The sequence below is a fragment of the Mirounga angustirostris genome, unplaced genomic scaffold, assembly GCF_029215605.1.
Source record: "Mirounga angustirostris isolate CCGP_5_RB_7025 unplaced genomic scaffold, mMirAng1.0.hap1 SCAF_3, whole genome shotgun sequence".
Taxonomy (NCBI): domain Eukaryota; kingdom Metazoa; phylum Chordata; class Mammalia; order Carnivora; family Phocidae; genus Mirounga; species Mirounga angustirostris.
The window spans coordinates 114,558,395-114,584,724 of NW_026991711.1; the positions used below are offsets into that span (position 1 = coordinate 114,558,395).

At 38.2% G+C, this 26,330-nt stretch overlaps 1 protein-coding gene across 1 annotated transcript in view; it reads left to right on the forward strand.

Annotated features, from left to right (window-relative positions):
• The first annotated feature begins 7,663 nt into the window (after positions 1-7,663).
• ACVR2A (activin A receptor type 2A) overlaps positions 7,664-26,330 on the forward strand; it is an 80,226-nt gene continuing 61,559 nt past the window's right edge. Inside the window, exon 1 of the mRNA XM_045868907.3 lies at positions 7,664-8,427. Within this exon, the coding sequence (XP_045724863.1) occupies positions 8,373-8,427 (55 nt within the window). The 5' untranslated portion in view covers positions 7,664-8,372. The remainder of the gene's footprint in view (positions 8,428-26,330) is intronic.

Sequence of the window (26,330 nt, forward strand, 5' to 3'; positions counted from 1 at the left end):
GTGTTTTAATTTGCATGCTTAAACAGATGGGAAAATCTAGTGTAGTTTAGCCAGAGAAAACAAAAATTTTTTAGAAATAAAGAGAAAAATAATTATTCTTTCCCCATTGTTTTTTAATTATAAAAAGTATTATATGTTATACACATGTATTATTCTCTATTGTCAAAGTGCAAAAATTCACATTTACACACAATAATAACAATAAACTCACATCTACTCTTTCCTTATTTATAATTCTTTAGAAATGGAGTTGTAATAATAGCTATTGTTAAATTTTATAATTTTATCTCAACACAGATTTTTTTTTAAATGCCCTCACCATATCATAAAAGAGAGCATATATTCAGATAATTCCTTTGCCTGGTACTTTGCATAATACATGCTTCTGAAAAATGTAAAGATTGACTTTTTTTAATACAGAGAAATTTAAAATATGCTTGCACTTAGGAAAGTTTCCATTGAAAGGAAGCCTTAAAAAGAATGCCTTTAAAAATATAATAAATCATTCTCAATTTATTTCATAAATTTAAGTTTAATTTAAAATAGAGGACAATAAATTGACTCTCTTTACCATGTATCTCCTTATAACTATTTTTTTAAAGATATTATTTATTTGAGATAGAGAGCAAGCCAGAGAGAGAGAGAGCATGAGCTGGGGGGACGGAGGGAGTAGGGCAGAGGGAGAGGGAGAAACATGCTCTCCATTGAGCAGGGAGCCCGATGCGGTGTTCGATCTTAGAACCCTGGGATCATGACCTGAGCCAAAGGCAAACACTTAACTTACTGAGCCACCCCAGCACCCCTCCTTATAACTACTTCTAGTACACTTGCAGTTTCTCTGAGACTCATTTTTTTAAATCTACAAAATGCGAATTATATTATCAAAGCTACTTATTTAACAAAGTTGTAATGAAAATCAATTACGTATGCATAACAAAACTTTGAAAACCATTTGTCTTGTTGAAGATAACATTGAGGAATACTGTCATCCAACAGACTCCAAGAAACATCTCCGTGTTTTTGAAGTCTTAATGTTTTTACTCACTTGTAAATATTTGTCACCATTCTAGGTAGTTTCAACCTCCTGATCACTGGATGCTTTGACATCCCATTTTTGGATCTCCTCATTGCCAGTGACCATTTTCTTCTATCACAGCAATGGTAACTCCCTGGACAGACACAACTCCCCTCCAAAATCTTGAATTCTTATTCTTAGATCTTAGCTCCTATCCTTCAAGTTGCTTAAATATTGACCAGGAAGTAACAAATCCTCTTAATTGTGCCAGCCAGCCTTCTAATCCATTGCTCGTATCACTCCTTTACCCACAACAGCCTCTTCTAGACTACACTTTCATCCTGCCCAACTCAAATTCCATTATTCAGTGTTTCAGTTCAATTCCCATACCTTTCTTGTTTTTCTTTTCCTCAAAATCACTTACTTAATAAACCCAACCATGGTAGAACTCAATCATCTGCCTGACAACTCTGTGCCTGAAAGCCCCCTGTGCATTTCAGGAAATAACCACGCACACAGCTGGATAGACTGGAGTAATGACAAACATGATCTCCAACCTCAAATAGGTAATCAACCCTGAGAATTCTACTATAATGCTTTGCTCCCCAACCTCAATTGGGACTATTTCACAACTTTTCATCACGCCTCTTCCACTTTAAGCTAAAAACTTGCTTTATAATTTGTGGAAATTAGAGCTCTCACTGGAAATACCATCACCCTCCAGTGTCTAGTTCTATAAACTCACCTGCTTCTGCTTGCACTTTCTTCCTCCTGCCTGCCTCAGTCTGGCCTCTGCTAAAATGACTATTAAGGAGATGGATTCTCTCTCCATGATGCCACATCCAATAGCTCCTTAATTTTTTGCTCTTCAATTTATTGATGTCTCCATAGGACTCACTATTGTTCCTATCTCCCTTTTGTAGGACACTCTCATGTATGACATCTTTCTCAGTTTTTATCTCATCTCTCTGGCTGCTACTTTTTTATCCCCTTTCCTGGCTCTTATTCCTCCACTTGCTAAATTTCTTCTCTCTGTCCACTCTCTATTTGGATGCTTTCATTCATTTTCATGGCCTTAAATCCCATTTATGTGCTGATAATTTATATCCACAGCATTGCCTATTCCTCCAAACTTCGGTCACATCCAATTGCTTACCTTATATCTCCATTTAGATGTCTTGCAGGCATCTGAAATTTAACGTTTTCAAAATAGAGTTTTTTCATTATTTGTCTCTCTACTCCCTTCTCTATATTCCCTCCAAATCTTCCCCATCTGAACAAATGACACTACCTCTGCATATTTGCTTAAGAAAAAAGTAGGAGTCATCCAATTCATCAGGAAATTCTTCTTCCAAAATATATCTTGAGTCTGTCCACTTCTTTCCATATTAGTTCACGGTACCATAATCTCTTGCCTGACTTACTACAACACCGTTCTCACTAGTTTCTCTGCTTTCTTTGGTAATTTCCTGCAACCTGTTCTCAATATAAGAACAATAATAATCTTTAAGGACCTAAGTTAGAACACATAACTTCCTTACTTAAAAACCTCCAATGGCTTGATGCTTCACTTTGAATAAAATCCAACAACCTTACTTTGGCCTATAAGATATTGTTGTCTGGGGCTTGTATTCCTCTCTCTCCTCATTCATACCATTGTACTCATAGCCATGAGAATTTCCTTTCAATTTCTGGAACACATCATAGGCTTTGTACATACTGTTCCTCCTTAACTAGCTCCATTCATGGCTATCTCCTTTTCATCTTGTGGGTTCAGCTTAATGCCACTTCCTTAGTAAGTCCTTCCTGAGTCATTCTCTCTAAATAGTGTCCTTTTCCTCACCAATTCCACCACTCTTCTTTATCTCAGCACCCTGTCTGCTTTTATAAATAATCCTTCCCGTTTCATAATTACTTGTTTAATTGCTATTTTTCTGTCTTCCTTATGATACTATAAGCTCAATGACGGCAGAGACGATATCCATTTCCTTTATCACTACACAACCAATACCTAGGACAATCCTGTAGCTAGTTGAATAAATAAACTTGTTGAATAAATGAATACCACAGATAAAGATGGATAATGTGATGAAAATGACTGATTCTTTTTTTTTTTTAAAGATTTTATTTATTTGTTTGACAGAGAGAGACACAGCGAGAGAGGGAACACAAGCAGGGGGAGTGGCAGAGGGAGAAGAAGGCTTCCCGCCAAGCACGGAGCCTGATGAGGGGCTCTATCCCAGGACCCCGGGATCATGACCTGAGCCAAAGGCAGACGCTTAACGACTGAGCCACCCATGCACCCAAAAATGACTGATTCTTATGCAGTCTTGCATCATAGAAAATTTTAGGACTATAGCATTAAAGTTTTATTCAAGATTTCAAGCATTTGTCAAAATGGATGGAAAGCACTATTTTTGAGGGAGAGTCTTAGGTATATAGTCCATTTTCTACTCCAGTGCCTCTCAAGTTATCTATGGTGAATTCCCAATCTATGAGACTTCTATAAAATGCAATAAAACTGAATTATCAAAAACATGAAATAAAAACAAAAACAAAATATAAGCCCAATTGTTTTTATTAACTTTAACATTATTCTGTTAAGTTTCTACAATATTTTTTTTTTTTTTAAGAGAGGAAGGGAGAGAGGGGAAGGGGAGATGAAGAGAGAGAATCTTAAGCAGGCTCCATGCCCAGTGTGGAGTCCGATCCTGGGCTCTACCTCCTGACCCTGAGATCATGACCCTGAGATCCTGACCTGAGCCAAAATCAAGAGTCAGCCACTTAACCAGCTGAGCCACCCAGGTGCCCCTCTATAGAACTTTTTAATCAGTTGTCAATGTCTATGCTAATCTCATTAAAGATCATTAACAAAGTTTGAGACCAACGTTGGTTTGAGAACTGCACTTTTGAGTAGTGTTGTTTTACACCAACTTGAATGAATGACTGAGGTCATTGGGATTGATTTATGCACTGTATCTCAAAGCTGTCTATCCTCTGTTATAGAAAGAAGAGTTGAAAAGTATTAAAAATAAAACAAAGCTAAGAAATAAGTTATAAAATTTATAAAACAGTTGAAGAATTTAGAAGTAAAATAGAAAATTATTAGAAATTAAAGTTCCAATATTGTAGAAATTAAACAGAAAACTAAGTCTCTGTGGTCATGAATGTAAATTTCAGGGTGGGAAAATACCTTCCTCAGAAACCTTGACTGGAGTTTGAAGGAGGTGAGAGTGGGAGAAAAGTCAAATATTACCCTTGGGATGTTCCACAGGAAACAATTGGTTGTTATTTCTATTACTAATTTGGATTAATACAGCCTTTTTATCAAAGTGATAGGCACATTATTTCTACCACAATTAGTTTCTCCTAACTCTTCTCATTTTCCTGCCCTAAAATATTCTGCCTTAATATTTTGTCCCTCATCCATTCCCACATCCTTATTCTTCTCATTACCTGTCTCCCCTCCCACTCCACCACTGGCATAGTGCGATGCTATGACTAGACCTAAGTAAAAAGGGAGGAATAACAGTAGCAAAAGCTAGGATATAGGGAATTTAATTCCCACCTTGAGCATTTAGGGAGAGGAGAATGTTCATGGGAGATATGCTATTATTTGCCTTCCTTTGACTTACCACGTTACCAAGTTTTTCCCCATGTATGATGCCTTACAGCATCGGTATATGAGAAATTCATTACTTATGCCACTTCAGGAAATGTTATTTGAAATTTGAACACAGGAGTAGACTTTTATAGTACCTTTATAGTATACTTTTATATACTTATACAAATGTATACTTTTATAGTGTATAGAAAGCAACAGAAATACTTTTAAATCCTTCATCTAAGGGAAATCCAACATCCTTCATACTCCAAAGGAATTTAGTCATCTTTCTGAAGATGAAGGAAGAGAGATTTGGCATGTCTATGCTTATATGTGGCTGTTGGTATGTCCAAAGGCAGGTGAATACCTTACAGTGAATTTCTTCACAATATATGGCATACCATCCAATCTCAAAGGCAAGTTCAAATCTGGCCTAATTCAATTCCAGCCCTATTTCAGAGCTGAAGATTTAATCTATACCTTTTTGAGCCATACAAGTTCCTAGCAAAATAAATCATCCTTTATTTTGGAAGCAGTCTATAACACTTGTTTACCTCGGTCTCCTCATCTAGCCAACACACACTTGAATTTCTAGATTAAATTGGCCTCTCAAGATTCTTCCAGCTGGGAAAGACTTGCAGTTCAATTGAATTTCTTGTCAGAACTCTGGACCTGAAATTCTAGCATTTGAGTGGCTATAAGACTGGGTTTCAGGTATGGGGATTGAGCGATGTTAGCTAAAGATGTTTGACACATAATTGTCTAATGCTCTGGCAGACCAGAGTTCCTTTCACATTTCCTTTCCCTTTCTTCTCCTTCCTTCCTAAACTCAGCTTGTACAGCTTGCGCTGTTAGAGAGATGTTGGATTTGTAGATTAAGAGAAAGTGATTCTAGAAATAGGAAAGAAAGAGGGGCAGTAGGGTTACCTGCAGCTACCTCTGTCTTCTTTTTAAGCTTTGGAATTCCAGTGGGAATTAGTCACATACTCTCATGTCTTATGAGGTTAAATTATTTTTGAATTTTTAAAAATACACAGAGGATGGGGGATTTTAGGAACAAAATAGGTAACTACTGTTACTGGATATTAATAACTTCTCCCATGGAGTTAAACCCTTTATAAGAATAGTGAGGACTTCAACTTGTTGCTCCCTTTTCATACTACAGAAAAATGATTTCCTTCTTCTCTTACATTCTTTTACTGGCAAATTTTGGTGGTAAATAAGGAACACATTTTCAAGTTTTAGTCCTACTACTGGTTATTCCAGTTATTCCACTTGCTATGGTTTCACAATTCAAGAAATATGGAAGTGATGCAGAGAAAAGACAACAGTGACGCCTGATCCAGGGTATAATCGACATCAAATTCCTGAATGAACTCAATACACTCTTCCATTCCAGAAACATTAGTGGCAACTCCTAGTGCAAGTAGAGAATGGAAAGAGGGTTTATATCTATTCCTCTAACCAGCTCATAAAGTCCAGAGAATTACATAATATGAGATCATTTAGACACCTTGAAGACCAACTTGGGACTTTTCTTAACTGTTGCACAATAGCAGTCAAATTCTAAGCACCACAACTTGAGAACTGGAAATCTTGGAGAGAGTTTAAAGAGTCATAGTAATTACTAAACCTTGACAAGTTGTAGAAATGGGCAGATAATTACAGGATGAACTTAATAGACAGAAATATAGAGTAATTTAGAGAAGAGAAAAATAAAACACTATAAATACAAGGGAGAAGGCTTGGCTTTGTGGGAAAAATGTGGGATTCAGTAAACCACCAGTAAAACACGAGTTAGCCATACGGTACAGTTGCTTTATTATTTTTTATTAATAAAATTAAAATATTTGTAGAGTACATGCAAGAATTATTGTATCTAAGAAAAAGGCGGTAATCCCCTAGTCATCTATACAATTATTTAGTAACCACCTATCACATGCTAGACACTTTGAGTGCTGGCATAAAATGGAGAACACATAGGATCCCTACCTTCACGGAGCTCGCTAAAGTGTGGTAAATGAGAAAGCGAGTACCTTTAATACTGTCTTTAGTTTGTATTCTGTAGCCAACTTCAAGTACAGCAAATACTGTGAGTTCCTTGAGGTAGGGGTCCTATTTTGACATTTGGGATCCCATTCCGTGCCTAGCACAGCATCTTGTAAACAATCAACTTGGATTAAGGGGTAAAAATAAGCCCCCCAAAAACTAAAATTTGAAAAAATAAACGCTTGTCTGACCATCAAATCTCTTTGGCACGTAATGTTTGCGAACCTATTACGTGCAGAACAGTTCTCAACACAATGCTTTGTGTATAAAAGGGATGGTAGCAATGGACTCAAATTGCACACCGTGGTAATTGCCATGGACATCCTCCTGACCGGGTTGACAGCCCATCCTCCGCGAGTTTTTTCCCTTCTTTTCTCTTTTAGTCGAAAGACAAAACCCTTAAGCTGTAGCTACAGGGGTGGGACGCGGAGCTTAGACTGGGGGCGCAGACACCAGCTCGCGCGCACCGAGGTCGCTAGGGCAGCTCCGTGGGAGCGGCGGAGCGGCTCACACCCCCGGCTTCCCGGCGCCCGGAGTCTCCGTGCGGACGAGGCGTCCCCCCAGAGGAAAGACAGGGCGCCGCAGACGCCCCTCGGAGTCACCGGCCACCCGCCCCGCCTCAGGCTCCTGTCCCTCTTGGGTTCCCATTGATCTGGCGGGTGTGCGTTCCAGAGAGGCCAGTGGGGCGCGATTAGAAAACCAAGCGCTCCACGTCCCCGACCGCATCTAGTCACCCACCCACTCCACCCCACAGCCCAGCAGGCCAAGCAGGCCGGACGCCGAGGCCTCGCGGTAACGAGCCTCCGTCCGCCCCGCCTCCTCGCCCTCCAGCCGGCCCCGCCCTCGCACTCACCCCTCCCCCGCTCCCGCCTCACTTCCCCGGCAAGCTCCTCGCGCTCCCGGCCCGGCACGCGCGCTGCGCCCGGCCGCCGCTGCCGCCGCCGCCGCCGCCGCCGCCGCCGCCGCCGCCGCCGCCGCGCCGCCGCGGCGGAGCGTTTCTCCGCGGTGCCTGGCTTCCAGCTTCGGGCCGGAACCGGAAGTCTGGGGGGCGGGGCCGGCGGAGGCCAGGGGACCGAAAACGCGGCCGAGCCCGGAGCCCGGAGCCGGAGCCAGAGCCTGGACCAGAACTTGGCCGCCGCTCGCACCGCTGCCGCCGCCGCCGCCCGCTGCTCCTTCCCTGCGCCACAGCTGCCTCGGCCGGCACGGCCCCGAGCTCAGCCGCCACTGGTCCGTGGACTTTGGGTGTCCGGGTTGAAGGTCGGTCCGGACGTCGGACCCAGCTCGGTTCCCGGACTGTCCGGGCGGCAGCGGACGCCACCGCCGCCGCCTCCTCGTCGCCTCAGCCTGGCGTTTTGTTCCGAGAGACCCGAGAGGCGAGCGGAGCTGACAGTGATTTTGACAGTGATTTAAACCCGCTTTTGTTGTTGTTGGCTTTTCGTTGTTTGGTTTTGTGTGTTGTGCGTGTGTGTGGCGGTTTTTCCCCCGTGGTGCCTTTTTTTTTTTTTTTTTAATTGTTGTGCTCTCTTTCCGCCCCCCCCCCCCTTTTTTTTCTTTTTCTTAACCCCGTGAACGTTTTTTTGGTCGGGGCTTCCGAATATGTTTTATGACGGTTGATTTTACACCAGGAGGTTTGTCTCCGAGGAAGACCCAGGGAACTGGATATCTAGCGAGAACTTCCTACGGATTCCCCGGCGCCTCGGGAAAATGGGAGCTGCTGCAAAGTTGGCGTTTGCCGTCTTTCTTATCTCTTGTTCTTCAGGTAGGTGCATGGAGAGCGGCGCGGCGGGGCTGCTGCTTGCCGCTGCTGCAGCCGCCGCTGCTGCTGGCGGCCGCGGTTGTTGTTGGGTCGGCGAGCTCCAGTGGAGCCGGGGGACGTTTTCCCCGACCCGGAGCCCCTCGGCCGCGACCCCCCAGGTCTGATTGTGATCTGGAAATCTCCATGAATTTTTCTCGTTTTGAGTTAGGTTGGCGAACTGATAAGAGTGACTGCTCGGTTGTGGAAGGGAGAAAGTCATGGTTTGTGGATGACAGCGCTGGTCGGGTTGCAGTTAAGCCACAAATACCACAAGTGACAATCTGTACAAAGGTTTGAGACCCGAAAGGCGTTTTCCAAAATGTCATTTAGTGTAGCATTCTCCAAAATTAGGGTGTTTTATTTTAATCGTCTTTTAATTAGTGCTTCACCAGTGACTATCACGACAGAGACCTAGCCAGTTATTACTTAATTTTGACCGTGAGAAACAATGCATCATATAAGCAATTTCATCTGGGTCTCCCCTTACGTTTTCTTCAACTTTACTGTCCAGCAGTGTTAAAAATAGTTGTAGTTGTTGTTGTTGGAGTATTAACAATAACCCAGTGCAGAAGAGGTATGCCGCTGTGTGTTTGTAATGTGCTGGCTTTCAACCACCATTTATGTGCTCTTTTCTGGCATAGATTTTGCTTACCTACGGAATACTTATTTTAAACGCGTTGTATTGAAGCATTGTTTTTGGTTTAGAGCAGCCATTTGAGATTGTTCATACTGTCAAATACATTATAGTCATAAAATAGGTTTTGGCCCAACGTTGGAAGAATAATTTGGTCCTTTTATATTGGAAATTTTGATTTTTGTGAGAACGTTCTATGCTTGCAACCAGTGGTTGGAAAACTGTCTAGTCTTTTGTATTTGAAATTCTGTAAATGAATACAACCTAGCTCAAAGGTGTGCAAAGGTACATAACAGGAGAGTTAGTATGATAGATGAAACAATTTTAAAGTCGCAATGGGTCTGTTTATCATAAAATTAAATATTCAATTACTAGGTTGAGAGAGAGAATTATGGGGGGGGGGGGAACGAATTGACAGGTTTCATGGCCATGTCTTTATCTTGTTTGCTACAGGGAAATTAGAGGGTGTTAGTCTTTTCTTTGTGTACCTCTGTGGTGTATGTGTGTGTGTGTGTGTCCATCCTCCCAACCCCCTCTTTTAATAGAATCTTTTGTAATGTATAGAATTTTGCTGAATGGTACATTTCCTTGTGGTTAATAAATGGATAAAGTCTAGTCTTATGTCTGTGGTGGTATTGATCAGTTCCGGGTGGGCTAAATGTGTTGTGAAATGGCGATCATTGCCAGAGATTAACCAAAGAATCATGTCTGTTTAAATGGAAGAAGGAACATGCTTAAGGCATGCTGACAGTTCTTTTTGTGCACGGTTTGGGGAGGAAGATAAACAATGGTGTCTGTGAAATGAATGAATACCTTGATAACATTAAACCTCTTGCTTTTGTGACATGACTTAACTGTGTAGTTTTTATTTTTCCGGTAGTACTCTCTCTCCTGTGTTCCTGTATGTTCTGGTTGGTGAACTCCTCTTTTCATATCCCTTTCTCTGATCTCCTGCCCTTGAGGAGGAGGGGCATCATGGCTACTGACCAAGGAATTGTGGACATTATTCCCTCCCAAACCCACCTGAGTCACACTAATTGGTGAAGGAGGTTATTCTTGAGCAGTCTCAAGGTATTACTTCTGGAAAAGCAGGCTGTCGCTACAGATCTTACAGCTTCCTCTGCTTGGTTTAGAAGTAAAGAGAATCGAGCATTAGTTTTTTGTAGGATTATTTTCCGTGGGCCGGGAGATTAATGGCTAAAATTTTGAAATACAGTAATTTTCTTGCTATAGAGCATATACATATGTAGCACGCAGAATTACATAAAACTGATAATAAATATTGTTGCATAGTTTTTTTTTCAAATCCTAGTTGAACTAAAATATAATTCTATTGAAGATAATTGAAATCATCTTAAAGACTTTAATCCATATTTATGTATGAAGATTTTTAGTACTTAAAGTATCTGATTTTTTAAAAGGCTTTTGTTATGAATCAAATGCACTCTAAAAGATTATTATATTTCTTTTCCTAATTGATTTTTCTATGTAATATGTAATCTGGCATGCTGGAAGCATGAGCATGGCTATTTTTATGAGAATTTAAAAATTTCTCAAGTTGTCAGTTTTTGTTCCTGGATATTTGATTTCTTTTTTTTTAAGCGAATGAAAAATGGTAGTAAAGAGCTGTTGTATTTCAGGTTTTTAGGATGGATGTTTACTGTTTTCTTTAGTATTTTGCAGACTTTGATTTTTCAGTTTCCATCCCATGGTATGTATACTGGAGACTCTTTTTGCAGACTATTCCTGTAGGATATGGCCAAGTATGTAATTTCTTAATGTAATTCCAGGGGAAACATTTTTGAGTTTTGCCCTCATCCTCAAATGCCTACAGATTTCTTTTGTATTTGAATTTTTTCATTCTTCTTATCCTTCCTCAAATTTTGTTTCAAAACACAAATGTATTTCTTAGATTATTTTTGTTTGTTTTTAAAGCACTGTGGCTAATTTGTATCTTTCTTCACCATTTGTTAAACTGTGAGTTTGATACTTGCTCTAGTACTTAGGTTTATCCTACCTAGAATGATGCAGCTATTGTGGTATTTGAGTTGCACTGAATAAGTTGAGAATTTGTTTGGATTTCTGTGGGAACTGGAGCAGTTTGGTCCATATATTTGATGAAATAAGAAATGGAAATAAAGTAATTATGTGCATTTCCTTTACTTCAGCTAGGCAATAGTGGTGTGTGTGTGTGTGTGTGCGTGTGCGTGTGCGTGTTCATGTGCTCCTGTGTATGTTTCTGTTATTGAGTATATGTGCGGTTGGAGGGAGAATTGGCAGTGCAGTGAATCTTCTGGGACTCGGTTGAACTTTGGCTAATAAGTGATAGTTATTAAATGCTTTGTTTTCTACAGGCAGAATTTCTTAAATGTAGTCCGGAGCAAATTCAAATACAATATATTGGAACATCAAACTTCTCCCCCACCAATTCTTGTTGAATTTTTTTCTGTTTATAAGAAAAAAGTCTTTTGCTCCCTGCCCCTGCACCTCTCCCCCCAGGAATTTCTTAAATGTAGTCCGTGAGCAATTTCAAATACAATATATTGGAACATCAAACTTCTCCCCCACCAATTCTTGTTGAATTTTTTTCTATTTATAAGAAAAAAGTCTTTTGCTCCTTGCCCTGCACCTCTCCCCCAGGGAACATTTTTGGTTTTCACAACTCTGGAGGACGGTATGGCTGCTGCTAATCATCCCGTAATGCACAGGACAGCCTTACACAGTAAAGAGTTATCTGGCTCAAAAGGTCAATAGTGTTGAGGTTGAGAGGCCTTATTTTAAACTCTTCATTTTTAAAAGTATTAGTATATTAGTAAAAAGGTCCTGCTTCCCACTCCCACAGTCAGTCATCCAAATTTTACAAGGATATGCTATTGATCTTCAGGTGACTTTGTATTGAGAGCTTTCATCTTTTCATTATCTTTTAAAATTCGAATGATTATATTAGAAAAACAGACTGTAGGTGTACACGTTATTTCATCTTATTGTACTTTAATAAAAATGTTTTGCTGAGTTATGAATAAACTCTCCAAACCCATTGCTTTGCTATGATGGAGAGCCCATGAAGACTGTATATTCCTGAATAGGATGAATAATTGGTCAAAGTATCAGGTTTAATTATATTTGCTTTTGATCCAGTAGTCTCTTTGCTATGATAATCATCTTTAAGGACATTTCCCTTTATCCTTATTAAAATCATTGTCTGGACTGTGTGGTGGCAGCAGGGTTGTGTGTGTGAGAGAGAGAAAAGGGAGAGACAGATTAACGTGGTGCAGGAAAGTTTTCTAAGTTTCATGTGGAAGAACTATGTGCACTCTTACATGTCCCTGAAAGGTTTCAAAGTATAAAATCAGGTTTTTTAAAAGGATATTATTTCTTTTTCTTTTCTTTTAGATAATTTTTAATTTGAAGAAAGTTTTAAAGTGATTTCCTAATTACATAATTTTCTGGAGAATCATTGGCTGGTTTTTGGTTATCATTAGACTCGTTTAGGCTATACTAATTAATACTCTGTGATCTATCACAGACCCTTGTCCTTTTTAAGGTTAAAATTTGACCATAATTAATAAGTGCTTACCTTGTTTTGAACTCTGGTTTTAAGGAAGTGAACTCAGCCAGGATAAGAATTAAAGTGAAAAAGTGTAAGTAGCATTACACCATTGAAAGGAAAAATTCTGAAATCACTCCCACAGAAAGTATGCAAATCAGCCTCATACTGTCTTTGTAACACACCTCTCCATACATACACATCTCTGGTACTACTGACATCTTCACCTTTTGGGTTCTACTGTTTCATGAGAAATAAAGCATAACTAAACCAAATGAGATTTTAATAATCTCTAAAGTTCTTTAGATTCTAAAACTATTTTGTTGCTCTTTTACTTTTGTTAAGTAGTGTACTCTTATTTCTCATCTTCTGTGTCTCAAAAATCTGTGGTTATATTTGTCTTTTCATGCTCTCTTATGTTGCCACTTAACCTGCATGACCTGCATGGTTCCTCTTAGATAGTAAGTTAGGTAAGGTTAGCAGTGAATGATACTAGAGTCACTAGTACTCTTTCACTTTTTATTCCATATTCTATAACTTATAATTTCTTCCATTGCCTTTAATTATGTTTCCCTTTCCACTTTATGCCTTCTTTGTTTATTCTTTTTTCCTTTTGTACTTCCCTGTATTGTAGCTTGCTTGTGGAACCCACTTGTTGCTTAGCATCAGAGGTAGCTCAAGAGGGCTCACACATGGTTTAAATGAAAACAGATTCAATTTAGAACGTTTGAGAATTGACCAGATAGTCTTTTCCATTGTTCTTTCATTTGTTGGTTTCTGGAATACCACACATACACTTAGGAGTAGCGTTATTCTTTTGGAATCAAATGGCTTCAACTGTAGATTGCTCTTGCACTACCCCCCCCCCCAACTTTTTTTTGATGCGGGGAGGGGCAGAGGGAGGGGAGAAAGAGAATCTTATGTGGCGCCCAACACTGGGCTCCATCTCATGACCTGAGCCGAAATCAAGACTCTATCACTTAACCCACTGAGCCACCCAGGCACCCCACTCTTACTCCCTTTTTAATATTCTAGTTTTCTTGAACTCTTTGCTGTTTTCAAAAAGTCTATCTTTTGTTATTATTCATTCGTCATCTCTGTTTAAGCCAAAATTTGACCAGACCAGGGAATATATTTATTGCCACACAGCTGGGACCATATCAGACTTCCTCTGTGGTAGATTTAATTTTGTTAGGTTATAATAGTCACATCTAGGCAGAACACTGATTTCAAATTGACTACTGAACATGAAAGTTCCAGGAATAATGTATAGAGAAAGAAGAAGGAGAAGTCAAGAAGGTAAGAAAATAGATAGCAATTGACTTTCTGTCCTCCAACTGGATTTCTGTTAGTCACTTTCATATACCCAAATGCATCTAGTAGTCACATTTTGTTTAACGAAGGGTCTAAAGGGAATGCATTGTTTCTGAGGTTGGATTTTTAAAAACTGTTAGAATGGGGGACTTAAAGGAAAAAATTTGGAGGTTCTTACGGATACTGGACAAGAATGTGATCACAGTGGTCAGTAGACTTTGGTTCTGGTGTCATCACTGCCACTGTCCAGCTCATCTATCATTTTTCTTACCTGAATTATTACAGTACTTTTCTAGTTAAGACTAGGTCCCTGACACTACTTCCTCTTCCAGTCTGTCCACATTATGACTTCCAGATTGACCTCATTAAAAAATAAATCTAAACATGTCACTTCTGCTTTAAACATTTCACTGTGAGTCACCTTTAGAGCATAAAATCTAAAGTCTTAGAAAGGCATGTCCTTAGAATGGTGCTTTATCATTTGGTTCCTGCTGGTGTTCTCTAACCTCTTGGTATAGTGGCTAAGAAGATGGGCTCTGGAGTTAGACTTCCCTGGTTTACATCCTGGCTTCATGGTTTAACCTTGGGCAAATCACTTCACCTTTTGTGCTTCAGTTTTATCATCTATAAAATGGGGATATTAATAGTGACTACCTCAGAGAGTGCTTTGAAGATTAAATATCACATAAATACTAGGTATTCTGCTGGGCTTCTCCTTAGTGTGAGTCCTATATTCCAGCTATACAAACCTGACTTGCAGTTTTTTTAATGTGTTGTCCTTTATTGTATATCAATATGGTACCTTTGTATAGGTTAGTTCTTCCTCCTTTACGTGGCTCACTCCTTATTTTTAAGACTGAGAAGTATCACCTTTTTAGAAACAGTTTTTCTGCCACCCAACCCAGATTGAGTTAGTTGCTTTCTATTCTTCTAAATGACCTTGATTCTAGTAATTACTGCAAATGTTTATTTACCTGTGTACATGTTAGACTATGAGCTCTTAGAAGACATCTTCTCTTCATCTACAGACCCAGTCATAGAACCTGGCACACAATAGGGGCTGAGGAATTGTTTAGTGAATGAATGAAGCGAATTTTTTTCATTTCTGGACTGTGGGTTTTTCTTTTATGTATTAAAGCAATAAACTTGGATTAGATTATTTCTGAACTTTTTTTCTCCTCTAAAAGCTTTTTGATTTTATAATCTTAAGGTTAGAGTTTAGTGTATCCTTAAGTTCTGTTCATTTTTTTTTAAATGCTGTGTTTCTGATCCTTAGATTAAATCTTTTAATATAACCTGAATCACACAGGTTTAGAAGGCATTTTAGGGATCTTTAAGTTCTGTGGCTTTCAGCGTTTTTGATCGTAACCCATAGTAAGAAATACACATTGCATCATAACTCAGTTCCCATATACATAAATATGTATATATATCAGAAATAGAAGTTTTGTGAACTCTTACTGTGTGTAAGACTTTTATTTTTATATGCTGTTTCACTAAAAGAATTTTTTATTGTGATCCATTAATTAATTCAGTGATCAACTGATGGGTTCTAAACTCCTAAGAAATAGTGGCCTAGTTCAGCAATCCCTTATTCTCTCTACCCAGTTCTCTGAGATGGAAGCTGCAAAGTAAACCTGTGCAGTGAAAAATACGTGTACTGAAAAATGTGCTCATTATTTAATCTATAATAGAGAATGTGTACTTAGGTACAGAATACAAGGAAACCTGGTCCTAAAAGAACATGGACCTGCCCTGGCTGAGCTCTTCTCTCTTCTGGATTCTGTGGATAAATTAAGTATACACAAAGGTGCTAAAGAAAATTAGATTGTAATTTTGAAGAGTTCAGATTTTTCATGATTTAGGAAAGGCTTGCTGGAGGACATAGATCCTAATAATAGGGGAAAAAATGTCTTGGCAGTGGTTGAGAGGGATTTTCATCTTAATAAAGAAAAGGCACAAAATAGGATCCAGGAACACAGAGAGCATTCGCCAGTAAACTTGACCATGGATGGAAGGCAAGTGGAGATGAAGGAATTTTGACTAAATCTGGGGAAGAGGTTTATGTGATGAGAAGATGTTTATAATTGCTTGAAGAAGTAAAACAATCTCATTTGAGGGAGTTAAATCAGAGGAAAAGTAATTAAAACTAAGAGAGATGCAGATATTGGTGGATGTCCCAAATGTATATATATGTAGAATATAGGATAGAAGAGCAGTTTGAAGATTAAAGTAGGATGGTAGCACTACTAAATAAAATTGGTAAAGAAATATCAAACCAGAAGAAAATAGGAAGCATTTTCATAACTAAAATTCTACAGACAGATATAGATGTAGGCTATAAGCATGAATGAAAATAAAGACACAGATTTGGAAAAATAAGAGTACATAGAAAAGATGAGCACATGTAGTATTCTTTTATGAGGGCAGAGACACTATGATGAATATGACTTCATTGTGAAGTTAAAGAATTCTGAGCACTTGTGGCTCATTATGTTGTTTGTGTTTAAATAATGGTCAGATTACAGTAATCGCAATTATTGCTCATACTGGCCATCCAGATTACGTTCTCTGAAATCTACATAAGGCATTTTCCTCACAGTAAATTAATTATACTGTTGTATAGAAGTAGATTTAGAAACTTTTTTGACTTGGTAGATGTTATTCATGTCTGAATCCTAAACCTTTTCAATACCGTTCTTTTGGACTAGATATAAGCACTTTTTTCTTTGGTTGACTATTTTCTTAGTAGCTATAGTCACATTGGGCATCATTTTATTCTCGAATTTGCTGAAGGAAATAAATGTAAAGCAATCAGATAATTATTAGACGTTCCCATTAGGGAGTGGTTGCTTTTTAAAACATTTAAAAAAATGAACCATCTTTACATATTGTAATAAAAGTAAGCCTATCCATATATAAAACTTTGAAGAAGGAGCTTTCCTACTTATGACTAGTAACTTTACAATATATATTTTACAGAAAGAAACCTTTATTAGGAAAAATCTGTTGGCCTTCACATTTTTATGATTATACATGATCTTCTCATCTTTATACACGATCTTCACTTCTTTATGATTATACGTGATATATCAAGCTTCTTCCAAAGCATTATTTTAAGAGGAGGGGGCATGGGTAAATTATGAGATCTTGGCAAGTTTCTAAAACTCTTAGATTAATTTTTTAGATTTGTAAACCAAGATGTATTTAATGAAGTAATATGCCATATAACACAGTAGCTGGTTCATAGTAGATATTGCATACACATACTCATTTGTAACCTATCTTTAAGTCTCGTTATTAAGAATGTAGTGTATAAAACATTTAAAAATATAGATTCAGTTCTTGGGAGATATTTTTAAATTTGCTGGTAAATTACGTATCAGTTTATGTGAAATAATATTCTGACTAAATGATTTAGCCAAAGAAAATATCAATATAGAGTGCCAAAAAGGAGCCAGGAAATATCTAGAACATTCAGATAAGATTTCTTTTTTTTTTTTTTTTACAGAGTTCTTTAAGGTCTCATTGTTGTAGCATGCATTAAAAGGAAACATTGGAGTAAATTTTCATTTCTATTTATTGGAATTTAAAATGTTTTCTTAGACAATTTCACTTAAAACTTAAGTGTTTTGAAATTTTTCATGTAGGGGCGCCTGGGTGGCTCAGTTGTTAAGCGTCTGCCTTCGGGTCAGGTCATGATCCCAGGGTCCTGGGGTCGAGTCCTGCATGGGGCTCCTTACTCAGTGGGGAGCCTGCTCCTCCCTCTCCCACTCCCCCTGCTTGTGTTCCCTCTCTCGCTGTGTTTCTCTCTGTCAAATAAATAAATAAAATCTTTAAAAAAATAAAAATAAATTGTTCATGTAAAAGTAAAGTCTTGAAAGATTCTCAGGTCTGTTTTTGGTTAACAGCTAAAAGCTTTGAAAACATAATCATTCAAGTTTTGTGATCAGTATTTTAAATGTGATATAATAATGTCTTGGACTAAAACTTAAGAGTCTCATTCAGAATCCTACTTTGCTATTTACTCTTCTTTGACCTCGGCAATCACTAAGACCTCACTTTACTCATCTTTAAATTACAGAGGATGAAATAAGTATTCATTTATTAACAAATGTTGAACTACATGCTAGACACTGCTAAGTGCTTGGGATGCAGCAGTGAACAAGACAGATATGATTATGCGCTTATGGAGCTTACAGTCTTAAAGTCAGTAGCCAAGTGAATAAAATAATTACAGATCGTCATATGAGTTCTGACAGAAGCAAACTCACAGGGTACTCGCAGGATAGCTATTGGCTTCACATCCATACCACAAATCTCTAGTTACTTAGCTTATCTACCTATTTATTGTGTGCACTTTCCACTATGGGAGTGTAAGCTCTAAGAGGGGTGTGTCACCTTTATCCCAGTATCCTCTGGGGATAGCAGTTTCTGGCACAAAGTAGAAGCTCAATAAATGCCTGCCTGCTTGAAGAAGTGAATGCAGACCTGGGACTGGAGAGATAGACAGGGACCAGATCATGCAGGGCTTTGATCTAATGTGGGAAGGAGTTAGAATAAAATCCAAAGGGCAGTGGGAAAGCAAAGAGTTTTAAGGAGGAGCTAAATCTGGGTTATATGTTAAAATCACTTGGGCAGCTATCTGGAGAATATATTGGAGGTATGTAGGAGTGAAGAGGTGAGAGGAGGAGGCTGTTACATCAACCTAAACTAGAGAGACTCTCCAAGACCCCTTCTAGCTTTGAACATTCTCAGTATTCTAAAGCTTGCCTACACTTAACCAGTCTTCCCTCAGATTTTCTTAGTCACCCCATATTTATCTAACTTATTATTTCTTAAAAAGAAATGGATAGGCTTATTGTGTACCTGAAAACTTTGAATACAACATCTTAAAAAAAATAAATGTAGCTGTTGGTTAGAAAGAATGATTTTCTCAAAAACCAACAAATAGTGGTAAGAAAGTGCTTCATCTCAAATTCAGTGAAAGTAATTAATTATGCAGCTCTTGGACTGGTATAGTAGAAAGAGCAGACATTCTGTAGGGAGAAAACTTGGGTGTTGGGCCTTTTTTTTTTTAACCATGGTGTGATAAACCATTTGAACTTGGGAAAATTCCATAACCTTAATTTCTTCATCTGTAAAGTGGAGTTTATAATATCTACCTGACAAAAGTACAGTGAGGATCAAAGGCTACATACATAAACACAAGCCCATTCACATATTCACTCAAAACTTTTTAAACTTTGAATTATTATTCCATATATTTTTAATCAATGCAGTGATTTTTTTTTAAGGAGAGCAGTAGAATGCTAGGTTCAGGTGAACTGTAATAATAGTTCTAATTCAGACTTTGTGATTCTTCATCAGTAGACATTTATCTCTACATTGTGAAAAAGGGGTTAATTCTATAAACAACTGAATATACAGTAAAATATTAGAAGAATGTCTGACCCTTACAGTGACCTTAAAGGCATTGCTTGATATAGCCTTTCTCCAGTCTCATCTTTTGCCATATTGGTTCCTACAACAAACCAAATGCTTTTTATTCCTAGGAGCTTTTGTTTTCACTTGCCTTCTGTGAATACTTACGAGTTGGGAACCATATCTGACTTACTCACTGTAGTTTCCCCAGCATCTGACACATAAAAGGTGTTTAACCAATATTTGTGAATGAATGTTGAATGCTTTCAAATACTAAGGAGTTCACAAAGTTTTTTTGTAGAGGACCAGATAGTAAATATTTTAGGCAATCTCTTTTGCAAGTATCAGCTCTGCCAGTTTTAACACAAAAGCATTATAAACAGTACATAAATGAATTAGTGTGACTGTGTTCTAATAAAACTTTATAGATACTGGAATTTGAATTTTATGTACTTTTCATGTGCCATAAAATATTCTTTTGACTTTTTTTCAACAATTTAAAAATGTAAAAACTATTGTTTGGTGGCTGCAGGCTGGATTTGACCCAGAGGCAGTGGTTTAGCGGCCTCGAACAGAAGACATGGTATAAATAGCACCCCTCTTCCCGACATAGAACTATTTTATGTTTTAAAAACTTTGGAACCTAGGAAGAATTTTCTTATAGGATCATTGTCATATATGTTGGGTAAGTTCGCAGACTTTTTTTTTTTTTTTTTTTTACCTCCAGTGTTCTTTATTCCAGCAGTACAACTTTGCCCCCCAGCAATAATACTGTCTCTGAGAGAAAATGGATACCGTATTCTTTTTTGGACCAGAAGAAAGACAGACTCTCCTCAGCACCTATCAGAATTTCCTTCTTCCAGGGTCCCTCTTTTTCTACCTGCTGGGCTTTGCATCCTGGAAAGAATCTGGCTTTCTGGGGCTCCAGTAGGGTGGTATGATGACAAGACTGAGATTCTTTTAGATTCTTTCAGTGATTAGGGAGGAGGGCATGGAGGGAAAGGGGTTAGAGGGGGAGCAGAGAGAAGAAAGATAATAGAAAATATTAGAGTGATCATACATAGTAAGGGTAGTATTTTGTGAAACTTCAGTTATGTGTGTGATTATATGTATATATGTACTGGATCACAATGAAAAATGTATTTTTTTAAAAGATTTTATTTATTTATTTGACAGAGAAAGAGACAGCAGGAGAGGGAACACAAGCAGGGGGAGTGGCAGAGGGAAAAGCAGGCTTCCCGCTGAGCAGGGAGCCGGATGCGGGGCTCGATCCCAGGACCCTGGGACCATGACCCGAGTCAAAGGCAGACGCTTAACGACTGAGCCACCCAGGCGCCCCGAAAAATGTATTTCTTACTGTGGTTTGTGGTCAGAAAGTTTGAAAGCCTGTACTTTAAGGGTTTGAGGTGCTGATCCTGAGATCTCCCCCGCCCTTATTATATATATATATATATGAGACCCAAAATGGAAAATTGAAAGGAAGTCTTTACTGCTTGCTATAGTGTGTTTTGGGTACCAGGTTACTTTATGAGGTAGTTATCTGTTTTATAGATGAGAAGACAGGGTCTTAAACTAAATAGCCTCACAAGTGAGATTCATACAGACACTTACCTTATTTTAGAATATGCACTTCTTCCATTATACTATGTTGTTTTTACTGTAGGGAAAGAAGCTATGTAGGACTTCCATTGCGTTTCAGAGGACAAAAAACATCTTAATAGGTGGCAACTCACCAGATTTCTTGAGACAAGGCATTGGCTTAAGTATTAGGACAGGGCCACTGGAAGAAAATGGTTAGGAACTCTGTGTGAAGAATGATACGATGTGTAAGAAAGGAGGAGGCTCTGTCATTTTGCATTTATTTTTTTCTTCTTCCCCCTCTGTACTGCCTGCCCTGCTCCTTCATACCTCACCACCAGTGTGGGCTCTTAACTCATACCAGAAACAACAAGGGCTTGAGGATGAGGTTTAATGAGGAAGAGTAATATAATCTTGTCTTTAGTTGAAAGGAGAATAAGGAGGGAAACTCAAGTAGCAGGGCCACCTGGCCACCTGAATGGGTTGGCTATTCCCAGGTGGCGATTTATAAGTGGGTATAGGTAAAACAGAGACTGCTGTTAATCATGTTACAAGCAGAAGTCTTGGCATTGGAGACTAGTAGTTTTGATATGCTAATTGAAAGTAGTTCTTTTCTAGTTATTAAGGAGAAGCTTTTCTTAAACAATACTCAGTCCAGATTTAGTTACCCATTTTACATACTTTAAAATTATATTAAATGTTTAAGACATCTCTGTTTCTCTTATATATATTTTTTAGCAAGTATGGTGAAAACTAATTTATGCTAATTCTGATGTCTAACCTGATTTGGAATTGTCTTGGGAAGAAAAAGATTGATAGGAAGGCTATCGTTCTTAACTAGAAAAGTAATGAAACCTAGCAGATAGATAGATACCTGGTTAATTGAATGGAAAGATGACAAACCCTTGTAAAACATGTTAATCTTTCTCAGGCTGAGTTGGGGGTCTTGATTTTACAATGGGAATTACTAATTTATATAGAATTAGTTTCAACTGGTAATATCTGAAAACTTGGACTTCATATTTTTAGCCCTCTTGGTTACCCTATGGTACTGCTTACCATATTCTGTATTAGAATTGCTTGTTAATGTGCCCATCTATATCACCTGACCCTGAGTTCTTTTAGATTATTTCAGTGTAGTGCTTGGTATTCCGTGTAGGTTTAAGAGCACTGGAGCCAGAGCTCCTGGTTTTGTATCTTGGTTCCATTATTTTCTAGCTCTGTGATCAAGTTATTTTTCTCCTCTGGAAAATGGAGATAATAATAGTACTTTATACAGTTGTTATAAAGTGTAGATGAGTGCTTTGAATGATTATCTGGCACGTAGTAAGCGTTCTAAATAACTCAGAAACCTTAGTTGAAAGACAAGATTGGAGGGGCGCCTGGATGACTTAGTCAGGTAAGTGACTGCCTTCGGCGTGGGTCATGGTCTCCGGGGTCCTGCGATTGAGCCCTGTATTGGGCTCCCTGCTCGGTGGGGGGCCTGCTCCTCCATCTCCCACTCCCCCTGCTTGTGTTCCCTCTCTTGCTGTCTCTCTCTCTGCCAAATAAATAAATAAAATCTATATAAAAAAAAGATAAGATGGGGAGAAAATATTTGCAATATTTAATAATATCTGATGAAGGACTATTGTCCAAAATAAACAAAGAACTCTTAGAACTCAATAAGAAGAAAACAACCAGATTTAGAAATGGGCCAAAGACCTTTATAGACACCTCAGCAAAGATGTACAGATGGTAAAGAAGCATGTGAAATGGTGCTTTTACATCATAAGTCATCAGGCAAATACAAATTAAAACAGTGAGACAATACTACATACCTATTGCAAAGGTCAAATTCTGGAACACTGACACCAAATTCTGGGAGGGAGGTAGAGCAATATGAACTCTCATTTATTGGGAATGTAAAGTGGCATAGCTACTTTGGAAGATAATTTGGTCGCTTCTTACATACTCTTACCATAGGATTCAGCAATCATGCTGCTTGGTATTTACCCAAGGAATTGAAAACTTAAGTCCAAACAAAAACAACCAAGATGTCCTTTAGTAGGTGAATGGATACATAAACTGTGATACATCTAAACAATGGAATATTATTCAGCACTAAAAAGAAATGAGCCATCAAGTCATGAAAAGACACACAAGAAGCTTAAATGCATGTTACTAAGTGTAAGAGGCCCATCTAGAAAGGCTGCATACTGTATGATTCCAACTATATGACATTTGGAAAAGGCAAAATTCTGGAGACTAGTAAAAAGATCAGTGGTTGCCACAGGGTGGAAGGGATGAATAGGCAAAGCACAGAGGATTTTGGGGGTGGTGAAAATACTCTGTATGATATTCTAATGATGGATATGTGTTATTCATGTGTCCAAACCCAAAGAATATGCAGCACCAGGAGTGAACCCCTAAGGTAAACTATGGGCTTGGGTGATTCTGATGTGTCAAGGTTCATCCTTTGTAACAAATATAGCATTCTAGTGAGCGATGTTGATAATGCAGGAAGCTATTCATGTGTGGGGTCAGGGAGTATATGAGAGATCTCTCTACTTTCATTTTGTTGTGAACCTAAAACTGCTATAAAATTAAGTCTCAAAAAGTCCTGCTGCTTATTGTTTTTGTCTAGCATAGTGTCTAGCTTGAACTATTTATTGAACATGAACAAGTACAGTGTAGTAAATCTAAAATTGAGGAAATTCCAGTATATTTAGTGAGAAACTACTTTTGCAGATGGCCATACTGTTCAGGATACAATAGTGTTTGTTTTACTTATAATAGTTATATATTTATTGGACTCTGGTTTAATTCTAGAAGATAATTTGGTTTTCAGGGAAGAGCACTAACATTTTCAATTATATAATTTGGTGGTATTTTATTTAGAGATTTGGGGGGATCTTTTCAGAAAACTATAGAATGGAGTAGTGTGTCATTCAGTAGTACATTCTCCAAGGGGAGCACCTGAGAATCTTTCCAAAATGAGATGAAGACAAAAGGGAAGTTAGTGTGGTAGGGGAAATAAATGAAATTTCCAAAAGTGTATCTTACTTGATTTTTTTCAGTATTTGAGTATCAACATTTCTGAGAAGATAACTTCTACTTAAAAGTTTTCTAATTTTCTAAGTAATTTCTTGTATGTTCCTCTTTGATCCTATTTGAACCTGTTTGAGATATGCTTCATGTTTTGTTTTGTTTTTTAGTTTAAGTCAGACCCTGAGATAACAGAATTTGCTTGAATTCACTAATCAGTGGAGCTAGAGCTTAAACCCTCATTTTTAATTTCAGTGTTCTTTTGTAAAAGCAAAGAATGCTTACTAAATTTTTTCTCATCCTCCTCTGCCATTTCCCACCCTTACTGGGGGGAAATCTTTATAGTCCTTTATAGAGGTAGTTGTTTTGTAAATAATCCTTGTACTACCCTTTGAGAAACCCCTGCTTGGTGGGGAAGTGGGGAGCCAGAAGTAGCAATACAGCAGTAAGAAACAGCAAAGTGAGCTAATTCCAGGGCTGAGGTGGTTTGACTCTTTGCTTGATAGCTTGCTAGATGGCAACCACAAATGCACACATGTTAATTGTTGCTGTGGGTAAATGCTGCCTTTGATTGCTGCAGATGTGCTTTTCTCAATCACTTTTGCTTTTGAGGAGGAATTTTGTTCCTAGTGGGTCATTAATAGATGAGTCCCATTACACATATGCCAGAATTTTGCAGTATTACATTCTTTGGTCAAATTGGAACTGGCAAGTTATGTCACAGCTCAGTCATTATGTAAAACGATAATGTTATTAATGATTAACATTTGTTAAATCTGCCATTATTAATAGCCACCACTTACTATATGCCCTGGGCTAAGTGCTTTTAAGTTTTAGTGATAATGTGTGTGACTCACCTTATAAGATAGATATTATTCCCATTTTATAGATGAAGAACCCGAGACTGAGACTTGCCTAAGGCTACATAACTAAACAGATTGCAGATCCAGGGTATGTTAGATTGGTCTGCAGGACTTAAATCTGTTCCTTCTATTGAATCAAAAAATATTTTGAAATGTATGTTAAAACAGAAGTTACCAATTCCGGGGCAGTGTGATTTTCTTTGGACCTGTTCTGCCAGGGTTCCTGCCCCATGTTCCCACCCTGACATAGCTGCTGTTGCTGTTACCCCTTACAACCTCCGGTGTCGTAAACAGGGCCGAGTTATCAGATTGAGTTTTTGATAGTCTACCATGGTTCCTGTAGCTGATAAAGCAGAGCTTTCTCCACCTCGTCAGTAAAAGTCCACAGCTGTTTAAAGAGTGAGGAACAGAAGTTGTTCTTTTTGGCTATACAATGAGCCAGAATCAGAACAAGGTCAGAATTCATTTGCTCTGATCACCACTTGTGTAATTAGTGAATGAAAGGATCAAAGTAAATGCATCTTTTAAAAATGATTATATTTTGATTCAGAGAGGATGAATTAATTGAAATTTGCTTCTGTAGAAGAAAAATCCAGATTCTTTTTGACTGATATTTGGAAAATAATTTAATGGTAGTAGCAGTTAATTGCTCTCTTGGTGCCTGTTACCTATGCTGGGAGAGTGGGAAAGAACATACTAGATAAGTATGAATGGTTCTGGCATTTGGATTTGTGGTTCCCTTGCCCGCATTCATATTAAGACAGATTGATAAAAAGATAAAACACATACTTTGTTTTGCAAAATCCAAGGACTTAATTTTTCTGTTACTATAACTTTTAAATTATAGTTTAGCCTGCAGAAAACTGAATAATGATGAAGAGAATAGGAAGAAAAGGAAATCCCTTATTTATTCTGGGTTTCTTAGATTAGGAAGAATGAGTAAAAGGTGACAAATGAGTAGTCAAAACTAATAAATCCATAGGGATTTGGTTTGAATTTGGTGACTGAATTTATAGAAAAATGAATATTGTCCTATCTTTTATCTATTTTTTTAAAGATTTTATTTATTTGACAGAGAGAGACACAGCGAGAGAGGGAACACAAGCAGGGGGAGTGGGAGAGGGAGGAGCAGGCTTCCCGCTGAGCAGGGAGCCGGATGCGGGGCTCAATCCCAGGACCCTGGGATCATGACCTGAGCCGAAGGCAGACGCTTAACGACTGAGTCACCCAGGCGCCCCTATCCTTTATCTATTTTGCTATAATTGAAATTGGCCAACACTTAGAGGGTACCTGCTCTGTGCTTCTCAGTATGCCAGGTACTATGGAGGTTGCAAAAGGAATATGAAGTCTTTGTTTAAGAAATAGTCACTTTGGAATGATAAACCTTATACTCTAAAACATAATACACATTTTGAAACTTAACATGTAGTACAAAAACATTTGACAGTTACTAAAATTAATGATGTTTAGGCACGAAGGG